At 35.8% G+C, this 18,312-nt stretch overlaps 1 protein-coding gene across 2 annotated transcripts in view; it reads left to right on the top strand.

Annotated features, from left to right (window-relative positions):
• CLPX (caseinolytic mitochondrial matrix peptidase chaperone subunit) overlaps window positions 1–18,312 on the top strand; it is a 36,961-nt gene that overhangs the window by 11,570 nt on the left and 7,079 nt on the right. The window contains exons 4-10 of one of the 2 annotated variants that reach the window (XM_027552987.1): window positions 1,883–2,037; window positions 4,766–4,925; window positions 6,306–6,347; window positions 9,433–9,609; window positions 9,749–9,913; window positions 10,735–10,823; window positions 11,783–11,947. In XM_027552987.1, coding sequence (XP_027408788.1) covers window positions 1,883–2,037; window positions 4,766–4,925; window positions 6,306–6,347; window positions 9,433–9,609; window positions 9,749–9,913; window positions 10,735–10,823; window positions 11,783–11,947 — 953 coding nt within the window. The remainder of the gene's footprint in view (window positions 1–1,882; window positions 2,038–4,765; window positions 4,926–6,305; window positions 6,348–9,432; window positions 9,610–9,748; window positions 9,914–10,734; window positions 10,824–11,782; window positions 11,948–18,312) is intronic. The other variant, XM_027552988.1, reaches the window with a different exon arrangement.

The following is an 18,312-nucleotide window of genomic DNA, read 5'->3' as shown; positions in this document are numbered from 1 at the left end:
ACCTAATTTCTTCAGAGAAATATTTTGTTCTTGTGTTCTCAGGCCAGATTTTCCGGTGACACAGCCTGAACTAGATTAGAGGCTTCCCTGCCCTTTAATCCTTGCCCTGTTTACTACCATCAGTAACAATTATAAACTGGTGCCTGGTCATAACATAAAGCCACTGTCTTTTCCATTGATGGGAATTGGTGATAATGAATTTTGACTTGTGTTAATCAAAAGTACTTGAAATAGCTTGGTCTTTTACTTTAGGGAAGCCTTATTAGGTGATTGATAAATGGAATACACAAGTGATCCCTTATCTACTTTAAAATTTGTGGCTAGAATTTGTCCAGAATGTATATTTTTTATTGTCTTTTTGTTTAAGAGCAGATATGTAAAAATTAAATTGGTTGAATTAATAATTAAATTTATTTTTAAAATGTGGAATTGTCTATTTTTTTTAAACTTCGATTATTTTGTGAAGATTGAGGTGTGCTTGCCAGTCAGTGCAGTTTTTTTTTAATATGTGGATAAGCAGTTATAATATTCCCAAAGGCAGAGATTCCCGTAGTTTTAAAAATCATTTTTCTTTCCTTTTTTACCTGTTTAGTTAGGTTACACAAACATAACACAAAAATATATTACTAGACCTACCAACATGTAACTAATTCCTGTGTATATTTTGCTCTGAATCTGTTAATAGTCTGTATAGGATTCTCTACCATGCTGCTTTCTGAGGTTCTTGGTTACCATTAGTGGAATTAGGCTTGGAGAAGATTAAGAATATGTGCCTGTATCCTAAAAGAGAGAAAAGAGGAAATCACTTTTGTTTTAAACACAAGATACCTATAGCTGATGCCTTGGAATTGAGAAACCCGTTTCATCTTCACTTTAACTGCCCTGCGCTGTTTCCAAAAGCTGTATGATTATATTTTGTTAGTTTCTTAGGTTTTTTTTTTTTAATATTTATTTATTTGACTGTGTTGGGTCTTAGTTGCAGCATATGGGATCTGTGTTGCATCATATGGGATCTTGCATTGTTCATGGACTCTCCGGTTGTGGTGCATGGGCTTAGTTTCTCCATGACTGTGGGATTTTACTTCCCTGACCAGGGATTGAGCCTGTGTCCCCTGCATTGCAAGGCAGATTCTTAGCCCCTGGACCACGAGGGAAGTCCCAGTTTCTTAGTGGTTTTTAGGTCAAAGAAATAGGAATTAGTGGAATAAAGATAATAAGAAAGGTATAAAATAATTTTATATATTTACCAAGTCAAGGTCTTAGAAATGCTCACAGGTTTGAAAAGAACCTTAAGTATATATATATTTTACATTTTTTAGGGATTAAAATGGATTTTTGTCTTTCAACTTTTGTGTATTTGTAATTTTTTGTAGTAAAATGTTAATTTTATTACAGATTAATTTATTTGTACTTTACTTTTTTCCCACAGTTTATTCATTCTCATATTTGAATAAAATAATTACTTAATATAGTGGTAGTTTTTAAAATTAACTTGAGGGCAAATTCCCTGGTAATGGTTAGATGACACCTCGCTTTCACTGCCAAGGGTCCGGGTTCAGTCCTTTGGGGAACTAAGATCTCGGGAACTGTGCAGTGTACCCCAGCCCACCCCCAAAAGAAAAATCCAAAACTTTAGTGAATGGAGAAATTGAAAGAATCTCAATCAATCTTTTCTCTAGATAAAATCTGTCACACCTAGCTGAAATGAATAGAATGTAGTTTACTGAACTCATATTTATCATCTATTTTAAGTACAAATTAGGCTGGCTGTTGAGGCTAGTGGAGTGAACTACAAGATTTTCGTCAAGTACGTAGGTTTCAATTTTCAACGAGTCTTTAAAGTTAAATAGTACTTGAATTATTTTTCTGTGTCCTTTTACAGCATCCACCCGCTTTGTGAAGTGTGAAAAATGTCATCATTTTTTTGTTGTGTTATCAGAAGCAGACTCAAAGAAAAGCATAATTAAAGAACCTGAATCAGCAGCAGAAGCTGTAAAATTGGCATTCCAACAGAAACCACCTCCTCCCCCCAAGAAGGTATAAGTCCTCGCTCAGTGTTATAAACATTTTATCTTGAAAACATTTCACTGCTTCCCCTCTCTCCAGTTTATATTGAATCTTAATACTAGTATCTAAACAAGTTTTGTAAGTTCTTTATAATATAGGCTGTGTCTGGCTGAATTGTTACTGATAGTTGATACTTGAAATTTAGGTATGGGGTCCACAGCTGTTTTCCCATATCATGATTACTGTGTTCATAGCAATGAAATACAGCTGATGATTATTAGTGTTAATACTAAGTTAATCTAAAATGATATCCTTAAAATAGAACAGCTGGGGATTTGTTTTTGTTTGGATCCCTAAATAACAGCAGCCTGCAGTTTTTCCCTCTTAAATTAATCTACTTTATTAGAGGTGAAACAGCCTCAGGCTAACAATAGAAGCAAGTATTTTTTCATGACCAATGTGCCAGGGCACTTCTGTGCAACACTGTGACTTTTGTGGTGTCAGCTCTTTCTTGAAGCCTCAGGTGGATTGTGATTTAGCCATGTGAGACACAGCAGAGTATACCACCAGCTTCACTGGGTGCTTGGCGTGTGCTTTCTGAGAAGGAGGAGCCCTGCTTCTGGGCTGTGTTATTATCTCTGGCCATCTCAGGTGGTGTTTGCACACTTGTTATTTCTCACCCTCTGCTTTTTTTGACTGTTTAGATACCAGTGCATTTGTTTCTGCAAATGTGCTAAATCGTGGGTGTAATTCATGAAGAATGATGATTTTTAAAAACCATAACAACATATATATGGTCAACCATTACAGAATTTGTTATGTAAAAATAAATAAAGTAATGGAAACTACAGGTGTTAAGCTTTACGTTCCTCACTAATTTGTATAGACTTCAGAATCTGAGTTGGAGTTCTAGAGAATAAAGTTCTAGAAAATAACTCTTTTCAGGAGTTGGTGAATATTAGCAATTAACTTCTGTTAACTAAAAGCTGAAAGAATTTACCCTAGGTGCTAAGCCATTGGAAATAACCAAATTTCATATAGAGCTTTAGTTTCTACCAAGAATAAGAGTTTTAGATTGCCATTTAGATAAATGCATAGCTTTAAAGTTAATATCTGAGAAAAAGCTAAATGTTTGTGAGTATTAAAGCACATTGATACAGGTGGTATAATGATTTTTGAGTATATAATGCCTATTTTATTCTTAAAAAATTTTAAAGAGATAGGAATACCACACCACCTTACCTGCCTCCTGAGAAATCTGTATGCAGATCAAGAAGCAACAGTTAGAACTGGACATGGAACAACAGACTGGTTCCAAATTGGGAAAGGAGCACATCACGGCTGAATATTGTCACCCTGCTTATTTAACTTATATGCAGAGTATATCATGTGAAATGCCAAGCTGGATGAAACAAAAGCTGGAATCAAGATTGTGGGAGAAATATCAATAACCTCAGATATGCAGATGATACTACCCTTACGGCAGAAAGCGAAGAAGAACTAAAGAGCCTCTTGATGAAAGTGAAAGAGGAGAGTGAAAAAGCTGGCTTAAAATACAACATTCAGAAAACTAAGATCATGGCATCTGGTCCCATCACTTCATAGCAAATAGATGGAGAAACAATGGAAACAGTGACAGACTTTATTTTCCTGGGCTCCAAAATCACTGCGAATGGTGACTGCAGCCATGAAATTGAAAGATGCTTGCTCCTTGCAAGAAAAGCTATGAGCAACCTAGACAGCATATTAAAAAGCAGAGAATTACTTTGCTGACAAAAGTCTGTCTAGTCAGAGCTGTGGTTTTTCCATTAGTCATGTATGGATGTGAGAGTTGGACTATAAAGAAAGCTGAGGACGGAAGAATTGATGCTTTTGAACTGTGGTGTTGGAGAAGACTCTTGAGAGTCCCTTGGACTGTAAGGAGATCCAACCAGTCCATCCTAAAGGAAATCAGTCCTGAATATTCATTGGAAGGACTGATGCTGAAGCTGAAGAACTGACTCATTGGAAAAGTCCCTGATGCTGGGAAAGATTTAGGGTAGGAGGAGAAGGGGACGACAGAGAATGAGATGATTAGATGGCATCACCCACTCAATGGACATGAGTTTGAGCAAGCTCCGGGAGCTGGTGACGGACAGGGAAACCTGGTGTGCTGTAGTCCATGGGGTTGCAAAGAGTTGGACATGACTGAGCGGCTGAACTGAACTGAATGCCTATTTTGAAAAAATTAGTTTTATAATGTAATCTTTGTGAAGAATATTATTCATATGATTGAAAGAGGTGTAAATTTTTTTAATTGATTTCATTAATGATAACAGCTTTAGACCCATGGTAGCAAGTATAGGTATTGTAATTGACTTTAATATTAAACTTTCAAAAATTAGGATCATTGGCATTGTTTATAGAACAGAAACTGGCATAGCACTGGAAAAGTATAGGAATACTTTGTTAAGCTAGAGAACAAATGAATGGTGTGTTGTATCTTTAAGATTTGGGGCCTCTGAAATTATTGCTGCATAATGTGTCATGCCCTTGGCATTTTGTTTTGAATGAGAGTCTTTGTTCAAATTTAAAACTGTAAGCAAGTGAGTTCAGCATGGTTAACTCCACACTTCCACTGCAGGGCACACAGGTTCCATCCGTGGTAGGCAAAGTTCTTTGTGCATGTGGTGCAGCCAAAAAGTGCTTGGTATTTAACTCTAACGTGTGTATATTGTGATGACTCACAGTAAATTGTTCATTTCTAACCATTTTTCAGATTTATAACTACCTCGACAAGTACGTTGTTGGCCAATCGTTTGCCAAGAAGGTGCTTTCAGTTGCTGTATACAATCATTACAAGAGAATATATAATAATATCCCAGCTAATCTGAGACAGCAGGCAGAAGTTGAGAAGCAGACATCATTAACACCTAGAGGTTAGTGTTTTGATAATTGACCAAAATAGAGATTACTGTGCTTAGAGGTAATCCTTATTTGCAACTCTTTGCTTTTGTCTTAAAATACTTTTAGTACAGTACGGCATTTTTCAAAATACAGTTTGCTTCCCGTTAGTGGTTCATGAAGTCATTCCAGTTCATTTCCAGCATTTAAAAAAGAGAGTTAATAAGTGTGAGTAGAAAATACCAGTCTGTTAACTTGTTAAGTATTATTTCTTAAAACTTTATTTTCAGGTATATGTGCTTAGGTTCTCGTGTACAAATTGAGACATCATTTTTGAGTTGTAGACTTCACCACAGGTAGTTCCTGTTCACTAGATCATTGCAGTGTTCTGTATACAACTCTTGAGTTCTTCTCTTTTGGGTTCAGGACACAGAATTTAATTTTCCTAAGTTAGAGATATATGGAAATGGTACCTCTTACAGAACATATTCAGCACTCTTTCCGTTTTGGCCTCCAATACACAGTGCAAGGTTCAGGGCAAATTTGTAAGTGATTCAAAGTATAATTCCTATTAATGATCGATTCTAATGACCAATATACTGTGTAATGTCAACTTATTATGGACAATGTATATGTTATATTAACAGAATGATTTTATTTAAAAAACTATGAATACAGTAAAATGTAAATAAGGGTTTCTTTTTTTTTGGCTAGGGAGCTGTAATTTTGGAGTTGTTCTACAGATATCTATTGTTTACATTCTTTTAGCTATGTTATAATTTTATGGAGTTTTGCTAAGTACTTTCAGCATTAAATTACTTTTAGTAGGCACTAATATATAATTTATTGCCTTAATGAAGACACTTGTTCACTGTTTGAACTTACTGCAAAATATTTACATAGTAGGATCAATTACTTTTTTAGAAAGTATAAATCATACTAACTGATGAAGGACCTGGAACCTTTATGACTTATAAGGTCCAAATATTGTTGTTTGGTCATGGAGCAAAATAATTTTTTCTGATTCCTTCAGTCAACAAATTAATAGTTAAACTCTTCTAGGTGCTGGAAAAGCAAATGGTTATATGGTCTTTATAATGAGGGATTTAAATTCTTATTGAAGACCTAAATTACTACATTTCTTTTCTTAAAATAGATAGCAACTTTGTATTTGATAAATGTGAATATTAGCAACTATACAGCCATCATTAAGCATGTTTGGGTTTGTTTTTTTTTTAATACAGAAAAGAGGTAGCATATAAATTCTTTCATAATTTATAGAAAGCCGAAAAAACATTAATGAACATATTCTTTATATTTGGAAGAGGGCAAGAAGTGGAATACTCCTTGTTTGTTCCCCTAAATTAAGCAAATATATAATATTTTCATGTTGCCATTTTCATCCTCTTTCTTAGAGTTAGAAATAAGAAGACGGGAGGATGAGTACAGATTTACAAGTAAGTGACCTCTCTTCAGGTCCTCCTCTGTAATCATTCTTCCTTTGTAGATTTACCTCAGTGAAGTTTGTCAGCACTAGTTGTGATAGATATGTACTTGTTTGTGTATTACTAAGAAAGGCATCGTATAGTATCTAAACCTGTTTGTTATACATGGCATATATAACTTTGAAACAGTTTTATAGCTAATTTGTGTAGTTAATAGATGTTGGGTTGTTTTAGATACTTGATTTTATCTTTTGTGATATTTCTTATAAAGAAATAAGTATTATATGTAGTTTTCCTCTATAAATCTAGATCTGCATATTAACAGAAGTTGTATTTTTTAAAATTTGTACCTTGAATGTTGTATCCTTTTTTTTTTTTCCTTAAAAAAAAGAATAAAAGTTGATCTGCCTGTAAGTGACAGATTTTAAGGGAGGTGTATTATCTTTCAGCTGCTCTTTGCCAGAAGCTACATTATTTTTTGGTGTTTATGAAACTTAGTGTAGGCTTACAAATTATGCATAACCTCCAGCTCACTATTGAGAGCTCTAGACTGCCCCTAAAAGCATCAGGGGGTCTGATGGAGGGTATGGAATGACCTCATAAACCAATGATAGTGGCCATTCTGATGTCTTGCACTCATTTCTTTGGAGGTGAAGATAGCTGCTACACAAAGAAAGGGTGAAGGTTCCAAAGTTACCATAAGAAGATTCATGTTGTCACAAAAGACAAAAAATAATAGATAAACCAGTGTGAACATTTTTCACTTAAAAGTTTGATAAGTTTACATTTGCCTTTGAACCAAACAATATTATACATCTAATATTTGAACATCAGAATATTGTACTGTATATTCAGGATGAACCATGAGAACATAATGAGTTCAGCAACTCTGGCATAAAATGTATTACATGTAATAAAATATGCTGTCACTATATATTCATAATTTTGGGCAGATGGCTGGTGAAACTAGTATGAATTAGTAAAGTATCAGTGATTTAATACAAATGTTAACAAGTAATAGTATTTAAGGACGTAAGCAAAGTAATTTGTAATTACATATATTGATTGGCTTAGAAATTAATATTTTTAGAGCTTATGTAGAATTTACTTTCATGTATAATTTAGTCTTCTCCTAGGTGGGGTATTAGGTTCTAATGTTAGGACATTGGGCCAGAGTCATATATAATTAAAATATTCTTGGAAATTTCTTTGGAAATCAGATGTTAGAGATCAACATGTGTCTCTAACATTTTAAGACTGATGGTTTCTTCCCCTCATCATTGGAACATAAATTTTTCTGATGTTAAATACCAGGTGAACTAGTTGGCTTGCGTACGAGGGCTATGTTATACCCTATTGCTCCATACAACTAATTATTCTAGCCTGCTTACTCAATAGTCCTCATTGTAAAGGGCTGCTTAGGCAATAAGAGATGTGCACAGAGACTTAACTGAAAGAACAGAAGTGTTTTCTCCAGTTTACGCTGGGGCATATTTTCATAAATGTAATGACAAACATCATTTGTTCTGTACTATTTAAATGATTCCTCTTTTTTAAAAAACTTAAATCATAAAGTTGAATATATGTCATGTGATTCCACTGTAGGTAAAATGCTTCTTAAAATTTTGTTCAAGTTACCTAAATCATCTTTTCCCCACTGGGCAGACCTGTTCTTCAGCCAAGCACCTCCTTATACTGTCACAATTCCTAACTAGATTTTGCTGAAATAAAAAAGTTTTTCTTTTTGTTTTTGTTTGGTAGGGGACAGCTAGCTAACTGAAGACTGCCTTTTTTTTTAACCTAATGTGAATTGCAATGAGGCATATCATTGTGAATTATTCACTGACCATTAACTCTCAAATGGTACAGTTTAATTAAATTCAAATATTTACTTAATGCCTATTATTTTTGGTGAAGAGAATAACCCTTTACCAAAGGATGTGATGTAAAGATAGTTTGAAAATGACAGCCAGATGGAACAGGATTTAAGTAGTATGTTTGCTGAACATCTGTCTGTTGGTTTGCTTAAAATAATAAAGCATTGGAAAATACTGATATTCTTAGAAACAAGCTACAACTAAATCTAGAAAATATAGACATATGATATGAGCCCAGGTACCTTAAATGCTGAGAGCCAGGAGCAATGTGGATATTTACAAATCTAGCTAGTTCAAAAGAGTATTGGGATTCTTTCCTTCAGCTGAGAGGGTGAGAATAAGATTTTTTAAAAAAGGGATCCAGCTGATAAAGTCTTAGTTCACCAGCACTATAATTCCCATATAATTTTTGTATGTCTGCTAAAGGAAATGCAGTGATCCAATTGAGATCCTGTAAAATCAGAAATTCAGGTAGGGCCAGGGATAATGAGTCTTACCATGCTTGGTTTCTCTGGTAGACTCACAGCATCATTTTTAAGTGTGGGAGAGATTGTAGTGTAATTCCCTAAGGAAGCAGGCTCAGTAAAGCCAAGTGACTTGCTGTATTCCTGTGATAGAGCTGAGACTGGAACCCAAGCTTTCTATTCCTCAGTACAGTGTTTTACCCTTTCTCTACAGCACTGTTTCTTTGCATTTGTACAAATATATGTACATATACCTTTGTCTTTCAGAGTGCCTCCAAATCAATTGCATTTTGTTCTTAAACCTCCAGTTATGTGTTTAACATTGATAGAAAAGGTGTTAGCCATTTTATAGATTAGGGCACAGAAACACAAAGTGTGTATGATGATATACCTCAGGATCATATAGTTCCTCAGAGGCAAAGAAAGGACCAAATTTCTGAAGCTTTCTGACTCCTGACACTGTTCTTCTTCTGTTAAACTGCCTTCTTTTCAGTAAAAGGATATTCTTCATATAAGTTTATATAAATAAGGAAGGTAAAAAGAATACTTTCCTTTGCTTGAGGTTCTATGAATAATCATCATGTATTACATATTTGTCATTAGATAATTTGAGGCTTCCTTCCCTTTTAGGTAAGACAAAAAAATGTCAATATTATTTTTTTCTAAATAAGTAATTGGTTTTAGGTGTAAGGTTTTATTGGGCATTTTTTTCAAGTGAAAGCAAATGAAGCTCTAATACCTTTGGCATTTTTTCAGAGTTGCTTCAGATTGCTGGAATTAGTCCACATGGGAATGCTTTAGGAGCATCAGTGCAGCAACAGGTAAATCAACAAATACCTCAGGAAAAACGAGGAGGTGAAGTATTGGATTCTTCCCACGATGACATCAAACTTGAAAAGAGTAATATTTTGCTGCTTGGACCAACTGGGTCAGGTAAAAAACTTACTTAAAAATTTGCCACTCATTTAAGAAAATAGAATATAAATGACTCTGTAACCTGTGTCTTGTGACTGGGGGATTCTCACTCTTAAGAAGAAAACCTAAGGCCCGTTGTTACTGTTTCTGTTTATAGGTAAAACTCTTCTGGCACAAACTCTAGCTAAATGCCTTGATGTCCCTTTTGCTATCTGTGACTGTACCACTTTGACTCAGGCTGGATATGTAGGTGAAGATATTGAATCTGTGATTGCCAAGCTGCTCCAAGATGCCAATTATAATGTAGAAAAAGCACAACAAGGTATGTTTCAGCAAGTTTGTCTGTCCTCAGATACAGTCTGTTGAGGAAGCAGTCTAATAGCAAGAGATAATATATTTTTTGTTTTGAGTCAAAGAGTCAAATTCAATAACTATATAAAAGTAGCTATGTTTAAGTTTTCTAGCATACTGACTAAGGGCCACAAAGTTTGCTTTGTCTTATTGTCATAAGTTGGCAATATTACTAGAGTGAAAACAGGCCAAATTATTTATTCTATTCTGTTCTAACTTTCCTCCAGATTCCTGATGCTGAAATGAGTTGGGGGAGGGGAAAAAGACAAGTGCAAGAGAGTGCAAGATGTATATAGCAACATATTAACTTATCTACCTAGGGAGTGTCCTAGATGCTACATTTCTCCTTTCCTTCTGTATCCTCTCTCCTTGTTGACACGAAGAGCTTGACAGCTTCTTGTCTAAATTCTTTTAGGATAAGAATATAGATGGAAAAAATAAGCTGAAGTTTAGCTAGTACCAGCCTTTTGCTTTCACCCTGTACCTCTATCTCTGCTTCTTAGAATAAAGAACCTGAAAACATTAGTGGGATAGCTAACTATAATAGTCATAGAGAATTGGTAATCTTACCCAAGTGTTATTTTTACCCAAATGATGTAAGAATAAATTATAAAATGTTTACACAAAATGATGTGTGGAAAAGTTGGCAGTATATTTTTATTATATTAAACTATTGCATATGTTGTGTTAAAGATTAAATACCTTGCTCTCTAGCTACCTAGCCTTTTAAAGCTTAGGTTGTCTTGTATATATCGTTTTCATATTATAAATAGAATCCTCCTTAAATTATAGGAATTGTCTTTCTGGATGAAGTAGATAAGATTGGCAGTGTGCCAGGCATTCATCAGTTACGGGATGTAGGTGGAGAAGGCGTTCAGCAAGTAAGCAGTTGAATATTTTGTTCAAGCCCACTAAAAGGAAGGGAATACATCAGCCTCCCAAATATTGTACGTTTGGTTTCACATTCAATTAGATTCTGTTTTATTTCTCCCACTCTGAACTCCCCAGACTATTTAGTTCAGATCCTAAGAGAAACCTGTTGGCGATTTTAAATACCTAAATTACCTTTGTTAGGAAATTAAAGATATTTTAAAGAAGTAAATGAAATTTAATTTTTGTTGGCGTATTCCACAAAGACCCAGTTAAACATTTGTAAAGGATGCTTGAAGAAAGTTCTAACTAGGCATAAATGAACTATGTACATGTATTTTATTCTTTTCACTTAGTTAGAAGATAAAATAATGCTCTATTCCTTGTAGAGTCATAATTAAAGTCATAATGATCTATTGATTAACCTGACTTTTTTGGTAACTAATTATGACATAAACTACAGGGTAAGGAAAATTGCTTTTGTTTTTTGACTAGGACATAGAGAGCTCCAATCACACATATAAAATGTGCTAGATAATGTTTTTTTTGTAAAGACATTTCGAAATACAACTGTTCTCAAAGTTTAACACTAAAAGTAGAGTAGAATTTTAGTATAAAGACAAGGCTTCAAGTATTTTCAAATTTTGAATGTTCCCATGTGGTTAAATAGCATTTTATAGAGTCCTAATTCTGTCTTTATGTTAGAATTATGTCTTTACCATCAGAAACAACCTCTGAAGTTGATTGTTTTCTAAATGCATCAGGAGTCCTATACTATTCCAAATAAATTTATGAATAATTAAATATGATAGTATGTTAGATTTTCATGTTAGTTTTAGGAATGTGGAGGTGTTCTTCAGTTATGTTCATTGACCATACCCACATATTATTTTCCCCATTGAATCCCATTATCTAAAGTATAATAATACACTTATAAGATGATGCCATAAATCATTTTTTCTTTATTTAGGGCTTATTAAAACTATTGGAAGGCACGATAGTCAATGTTCCAGAAAAGAATTCCCGTAAGCTACGTGGAGAAACAGTACAAGTGGATACAACAAACATTCTGTTTGTTGCATCTGGTGCTTTCAATGGTTTGGACAGAATCATCAGCAGGAGGAAAAATGAAAAGGTAAGTTTTTCTGAATGGTTACTAGGAGAGCATTTGAAGTTAGAGGATAGACCCTCAGTTTCTAATCTTGTATCTGCTTTCTGCCAGTTAGGTGTTCTTAGAGTATACCAGAAATATATTCCTAGTTATTTTTTAAATTTCAGAGTAGTGATTTGGAAGATTTCTAAATATCATCTTTATATCGGCATTTTTAAAGTGTGACTTGATGATTTTGATTTTATATTCATCTGAGTTTTTTTTATTATTTGAGGTAACTGCGAAATCAGTAAAATTTCTACTCATTTCTCTTTCCCAGTAAAGAGCTTGTTTCCATTGCCTCTGCCCATAGAGTCTTCATAGATCACTGCTGACAATCACAAGTGGAGGAAAGGAGTTTGGAGGTTGAGGGAGGGTTGTGATCTCACCTAGTTTATAGATATTTCTTAAACATTCTTATAAGCCTTGATTTTAGCGGGAATTTATTTTTTCATAGCCTCAAGGTTCATGCCCAGTACCTACTTATGATAAAACATAATATCAGCATAGTGGCAAGAACCCCCAAAACATGCCTATTTTCCATGCTTTTGTGTTTTACATAATAGCCACAAATGATACCTTTTATATCGTATGTTTAGGTTTCTATAATACCTAAATGAATGTATCATATTTCACCTCTTTTGTATATTGCCTGCTCTGTCTTCTTGGCCTTACATGTTTAGTAGCAGTTTACTTGAGTTTTTTAGTTTGGTATTAGTAGCTACTAAAGTAGCAGTTTAGTAGTAGTAAAAAAAAAAAATAGCTCTGCTAATGGAACAGTTGCCTGTGGTCATTCCTTTGCATAGCCTAGATGAGAAACCTCTTGTAAGGCTACCAGCTGAGCCATGTAGTGCTGTTACTTCTCAGCATCAGACCTTATTCAGCATGGATAAGGTTAGATTTTTATTTTAAATATTAATCAATTTGTATTTTTCTTGCTTTTGAAATTCTGCACAAATTAGCCTAAAAAAATTAGAAGAAATTATTTCTTCATGTGTGCATGCACGTGTGTGGGTATGAAAGAGATGGGGGAGGGTGGGAGATAGAACTTTATATTCGAAATTCTGTAACCAAAAGCAAGGACCCTGTTCTTATATTTATTTATAATTTATACTTTCAAATAAAATTAAAACTAGAAACATGTAGAAAAGAACAGTTAAAAGTAACATTAGTAAAGAGATCAGAAATGGATAGAAGGTTTATATCAAGTCAGTGGAAATTAAGTCACTGTTTGTTTATCTTTGAACTTCTTAATGAAATTAGGGAGAAATCATGAGCTAGTTTTTATTCTCTGAAAGAGGAAGGGTATAATCTCTTCATGAAAGGCAAAGATTCTAAAAGATAGATTTTTATGAAAAGCAGACAGGGACATGAAAGTCTACAACAGTGATTTTATGAAGGATTAAACACTTCCATTTGGCTATTGTTTTTATCAAACCTCATTGAAAGCCAGGCTTATAGTATTAAATAATATACCTATATCCTGACCATATGAAACTGCTTGCAGTCCTAAGTTTTACTCCTATTGCCTTTGCTCATGTTTTCCCCTACCTCAGTTCAGTTGGCAGATATGTGTTCATTCTTTAAGATTCTGTTAAATGATGAGTCAATTCCTCTGTGAGGACTTTCTTGGTCACCTCCTACCCTCCCTCCCCAGATTGTGCCTCTTTTCTTCCTTTCCACTGCTGAGGTTTCCTGCACATGATGCTTTAATATCTTCATGTGTTCTCAGACTCAGAACGAACCGGAGGGGAAGATGGGGGTAAGGAATAGTTAGGGAGTTTGGGATGGGCGTGTTCAGTTCAGTTGCTCAGTTGTGTCTGACTCTTTGTGACCCCATGGACTGAAGCATGCCAGACTTCCCTGTCCGTCATCAACTCCCGGAGCTTGCTCAAACTCATGTCCATCGAGTCAGTGATACCATCCAACCATGCCATCATCTGTCATCCCTGTCTCCTTTTGCCTTCAATCTTTCCCAGCATCAGGGTCTTTTCCAGTGAGTGAGTTCTTTGGATCAGGTGGCCAAAGTGTTAGAGTTTCAGCTTCAGCATCAGTCCTTCCAATGAATATTCAGGACTGATTTCCTTTAGGATTGACTGGTTTGATCTCCTTATATTCCAAGGGACTCTCAAGAGTCTTCTCCAACACCACAGTTCAAAAGCATCAATTCTTTAGCGCTGAGCTTTCTGTATAGTCCAACTCTCACATCCATACATGACTACTGGAAAAACCATAGCTTTGACTAGATGGACCTTTGTCGGCAAAGTAGTCTTTGCTTTTTAATGTGCTGTCTAGGTGGCTCATAGCTTTTCTTCCAAGGAGCAAGTGTCTTTTAATGTCATGGCTGCAGTCACCATCTGCAGTGATTTAGAGACCAAGAAAAATAAAGTCTCTCACTGTTTGCATTGTTTCTCCATCTATTTGCCATGAAGTGATGGCACTGGTTGCCATGATCTTTGTTTTTGGATTGTTGAGTTTTAAGCTAGCTTTTTCACTCTCCTCTTTCACTTTCATCAAGAGGCTCTTTAGTTCTTCACTTTCTGCCATAAGGGTGGTGTCAATCTGCGGGTCATCTGGATGGACATGTACACACTGCTATGTTTAAAATGGATAACCAACAAGACCCTACTATACAGCACACACAACTCTGCTCAGTGTTATGTGCCAGCCTGGATGTGAGGGGAGCTTGGGGGAGAATGGATAGATGTATATGTATGGCCGACTCCCTTTGCTGTTGCCCTTAAACTATCACAACATTGAAAATTGGCTATACCCCAATACAAAATAAATTTTTTTTAATATATATTTTTATGTGTTCTCATTATAAATAAACACCTTTAAGTTAGGATAAGGACTGTCTTCAGGTTTATTTCCCCAGTGTTTTATAATAATGCTTTATAATATATATAAACCTTACATATGGACATCACCAAATGGTCAATACCAAAATCAGATTGATTACATTCTTTGTTACTGAAGATGGAGAAACTGTATACGGTTAGCAAAAACAAGACTTGGAGCTGACTGTGGCTCAGATTATTAGCTTCTCTGCAAAATTCAAGCTTAACCTAAAGAAAGAGGGGAAAACCAATAGGCCAGTCAGGTACAACTTAAATCTCCTATGAATAACAGTGGAGGTGATGCATAGATTCAAGGGATTAGATCTAGTAAACTAGAGTGGCTGCGGAACTAGGGACAGAGCTTGGTGATACTGTTCAGGAGACAGTAAACAAAACCATCCCAAAGAAAAAGAAAGCTAAGTGGTTGTCTAAGGAGGCTTTACAAATAGATGAAGAAAGAAGAGATGCAAAAAGCAAGGGAGAAAGGGAAAGGTACATCAAACTAAATGCAGAGTTCCAGAAAATACCAAGGAGAGACAAGAGGCCTTCTTCAAGGAACAATGCAAAGAAATAGAGGAAAAATAGCTGAAGGGGAAAGACTAGAGATAAGAAAATTTAAGAAATTTAAGAAAATTGGAAATATCAAAGGAACATTTCATCCAAAGATAGGCACAATAAAGGATAGAAACAGGTAAAGATGTAATAGAAGCAGAAGAGTTCAAGAAGAGATGGAAAGAATACACAGAAGAACTGTACAAAAAAGATCTTAATGACCCGGATAACCATGATGGTGTTGCTGTGGTCACTCACTCAGAGCCAGATATCCTGGAGTGTATAGTCAAGTGGGCCTTACAAAGCACTGCTGCCAACAAAGCTAGTGGAGGTGATGAAATTCCAGCAGAGCTATTTAAAATCCTAAAAGATGGTACTCTCAAAGTTCTGCACTCAATATGTCAGCACATTTGGAAAACTCATCAGTGGCCACAGGACTGGAAAAGGTCCATCCTCATCCCAGTTCCCAAGAAAGGTAGTACTAAAGAATGTTAAACCACCAGACAGTTGCACGCATCTCCCATGCTAGTAAGGTCATGCTCAAAATCCTGCATGCTGGGCTTCAGCATTATGTGAACTGAGAGCATATTTAGATCTTCAAGCTGGATTTAGAAAAGGCAGAGAAACCAGAGGTCAAATTGCCAACATTCACTGGATCATAAAAGCAAGGGAATTCCAGAAAAGCATTTACCTCTGTTTCATTGACTGCGCTAAAGCCTTTGACTGTGTGGATCATAAAAACTGGAAAACTCTTGAAGAGATGGGTATACTGAACCATCTTACCTGCCTTCTCAGAAACCTGTATGCAACAGTTAGAACCTTGTATGGAACAACTGACTGGCTCAGGATTGAGAAAGGAGTATGACAATGCTGTTTATTGTCACCCTGTTTATTTAACTTACACGAAGAGCATATCATGCGAAATGCCGGGCTGGATGAGTTAATAAGCTGGAATCAAGATATTAATAACCTCAGATATGTTGGATGATACTACTCTAATGGCAGAAAGTGAAGAGGAACTAAAGAGGAACTAAAGAACCTCTTGATGTGAGTGAAGGAGGAAAGTGAAAAAGCTGGCTTAAAACTCAGTATTAAAAAAACTAAGATCATGGTATCCGGTCTCATCACTTCATGGCAAATAGATGTGGAAACAGTGGAGACAGAGTTTATTTTCTCGGGCTCCAAAATCACTGCGAATGGTGACTGTAGCCATGAAATTAAAGGATGCTTGCTCCTTGGAAGAAAAGCTTGACCAACCTAGACAGCGTATTAAAAAGCAGAAACATCACTTTGCCAACAAGTTCTGTGTAGTCAAAGCTATGATTTTTTCAGTAGTCATGTACCGATGTTGGAGTTGGGCCATAAAGAAGGCTGAGTGCCAATGAATTGATGCCTTCAAATTATGGTGCTGGAGAAGACTCTTGAGAGTCCTTTGGACTGTAAGGAGATCAAGCCAGTCAATCCTAAAGGAAATCAACCCTGAATATTTGTTGGAAGGACTGATGCTGAAGCTGAAGCTCCAGTATTTGGGCCACCTGATGCGAACAGCAGACTCATTGGAAAAGACCCTGACATTGGGAAAGGTGGAAGGTAGAAGGAGAAAAGAGCGACAGAGGATAAGATGAATCACTGACTCAGTGGACATGAACTTGGGCAAATTCCAGGAGATGGTGAAGGACAGGGAAGCCTGGCATGCTGTAGTCCACGGGGTTGTAAAGAGTTGGCCATGACGTGGCGCCTGAACAATGGCACGCCTGCAGGGCAGAAGTGGAGACACAAACGCTGAGGACAGGCGTATGGACACTGCTGCAGCGGGAGGAAGGAGGGGGTGGGCTGTATGCAGAGGGTGACACGCACACATACATTACCACTGGAAAATAGACGGCCAGTAGGAATTTGCTGTGCGATTCAGGGGCTCGTACTAGGGCTCGGTAAAAACCTGGTGGTGTGGGGAGGGAGGTGGGAGGGATGTTCAAGTGGGAGGGGACATGGGTAAACCTATGACTGAGTCATGTTGATGTTTGGTAGAAACCAACAGAATCCTGTATAGCAATTATCCTTCAATTAAAAATAATTTTTTTAAAAAAGGAAAGGTACATCCTAAAGAAAATTTTTTAATGTTTATATTATTGAATGCAAAGCATTTTGCTTTCTGAGAGAGTCACTATCCACATACACAGAATATTTAGAATTAATTAACTTAGACTTTTCTCATATATCATGTACTTCTCTTGTACTTTTGACGAAAGTTGTATGACATATCAAAACCAAACTGTGAAAGTTACCTGGAGTATAGTTCTTTATACTGAGTAAAGCAAGGTCCATACATTGTAGATACACAACCTTTTGCAACAAGGTTACCATTTTTGTTTGATGTCATCCTTACATGCTCTTTTATAAAATCTAACTCATACAGTGTTCTAACTCATCGTATAATCTGATAGTATGCAACCTCAAATTATGATTTTAATAGAATGCTTAGCAATGACTTAAGACACTTGTGGATAATTTGCTTGTAAGGCTGCTTGTTCCATAGGCCCTACTCCTGTTAGTATTACAGAACTGACTTTGGTTACAAAATAATTACTATCTCTACTTTCTTGCACATTTTGGAAGTTATACTAGTCTAGAGGTCTGGGAAGTGTCCTGCAATATCGTAATCTGAGTTCTAAGGGACTTCCCTTCACAGTTCTTACCTATTTTTACTAGAATTCATTCTTCTGAGTTGGTTGGGTTCTCAGTTCTGAAGGCAGATAGACCTAAGTTTGAATCCTGGTTGTTAACCACTAGAAGAAATGAGCGCTTGGTCAAGATACTTAACCTCTTTAAGCCTTTTTTATTCATTGTAAAATATAAATGATAATACTTTCTTCTGTTGCAGAGATCATGTGAGAAATGCATGCAGAATGCTGAACACAGTGCAGCTTCATTCTGTTATTTGTAATACCTGTGTTTTCT

The sequence above is a fragment of the Bos indicus x Bos taurus genome, chromosome 10, assembly GCF_003369695.1.
Source record: "Bos indicus x Bos taurus breed Angus x Brahman F1 hybrid chromosome 10, Bos_hybrid_MaternalHap_v2.0, whole genome shotgun sequence".
NCBI classification, from domain to species: Eukaryota; Metazoa; Chordata; class Mammalia; order Artiodactyla; family Bovidae; genus Bos; species Bos indicus x Bos taurus.
The sequence above is the reverse complement of the archived record's forward strand: the minus strand, read 5'-3'. Positions and strand labels throughout refer to the sequence as shown.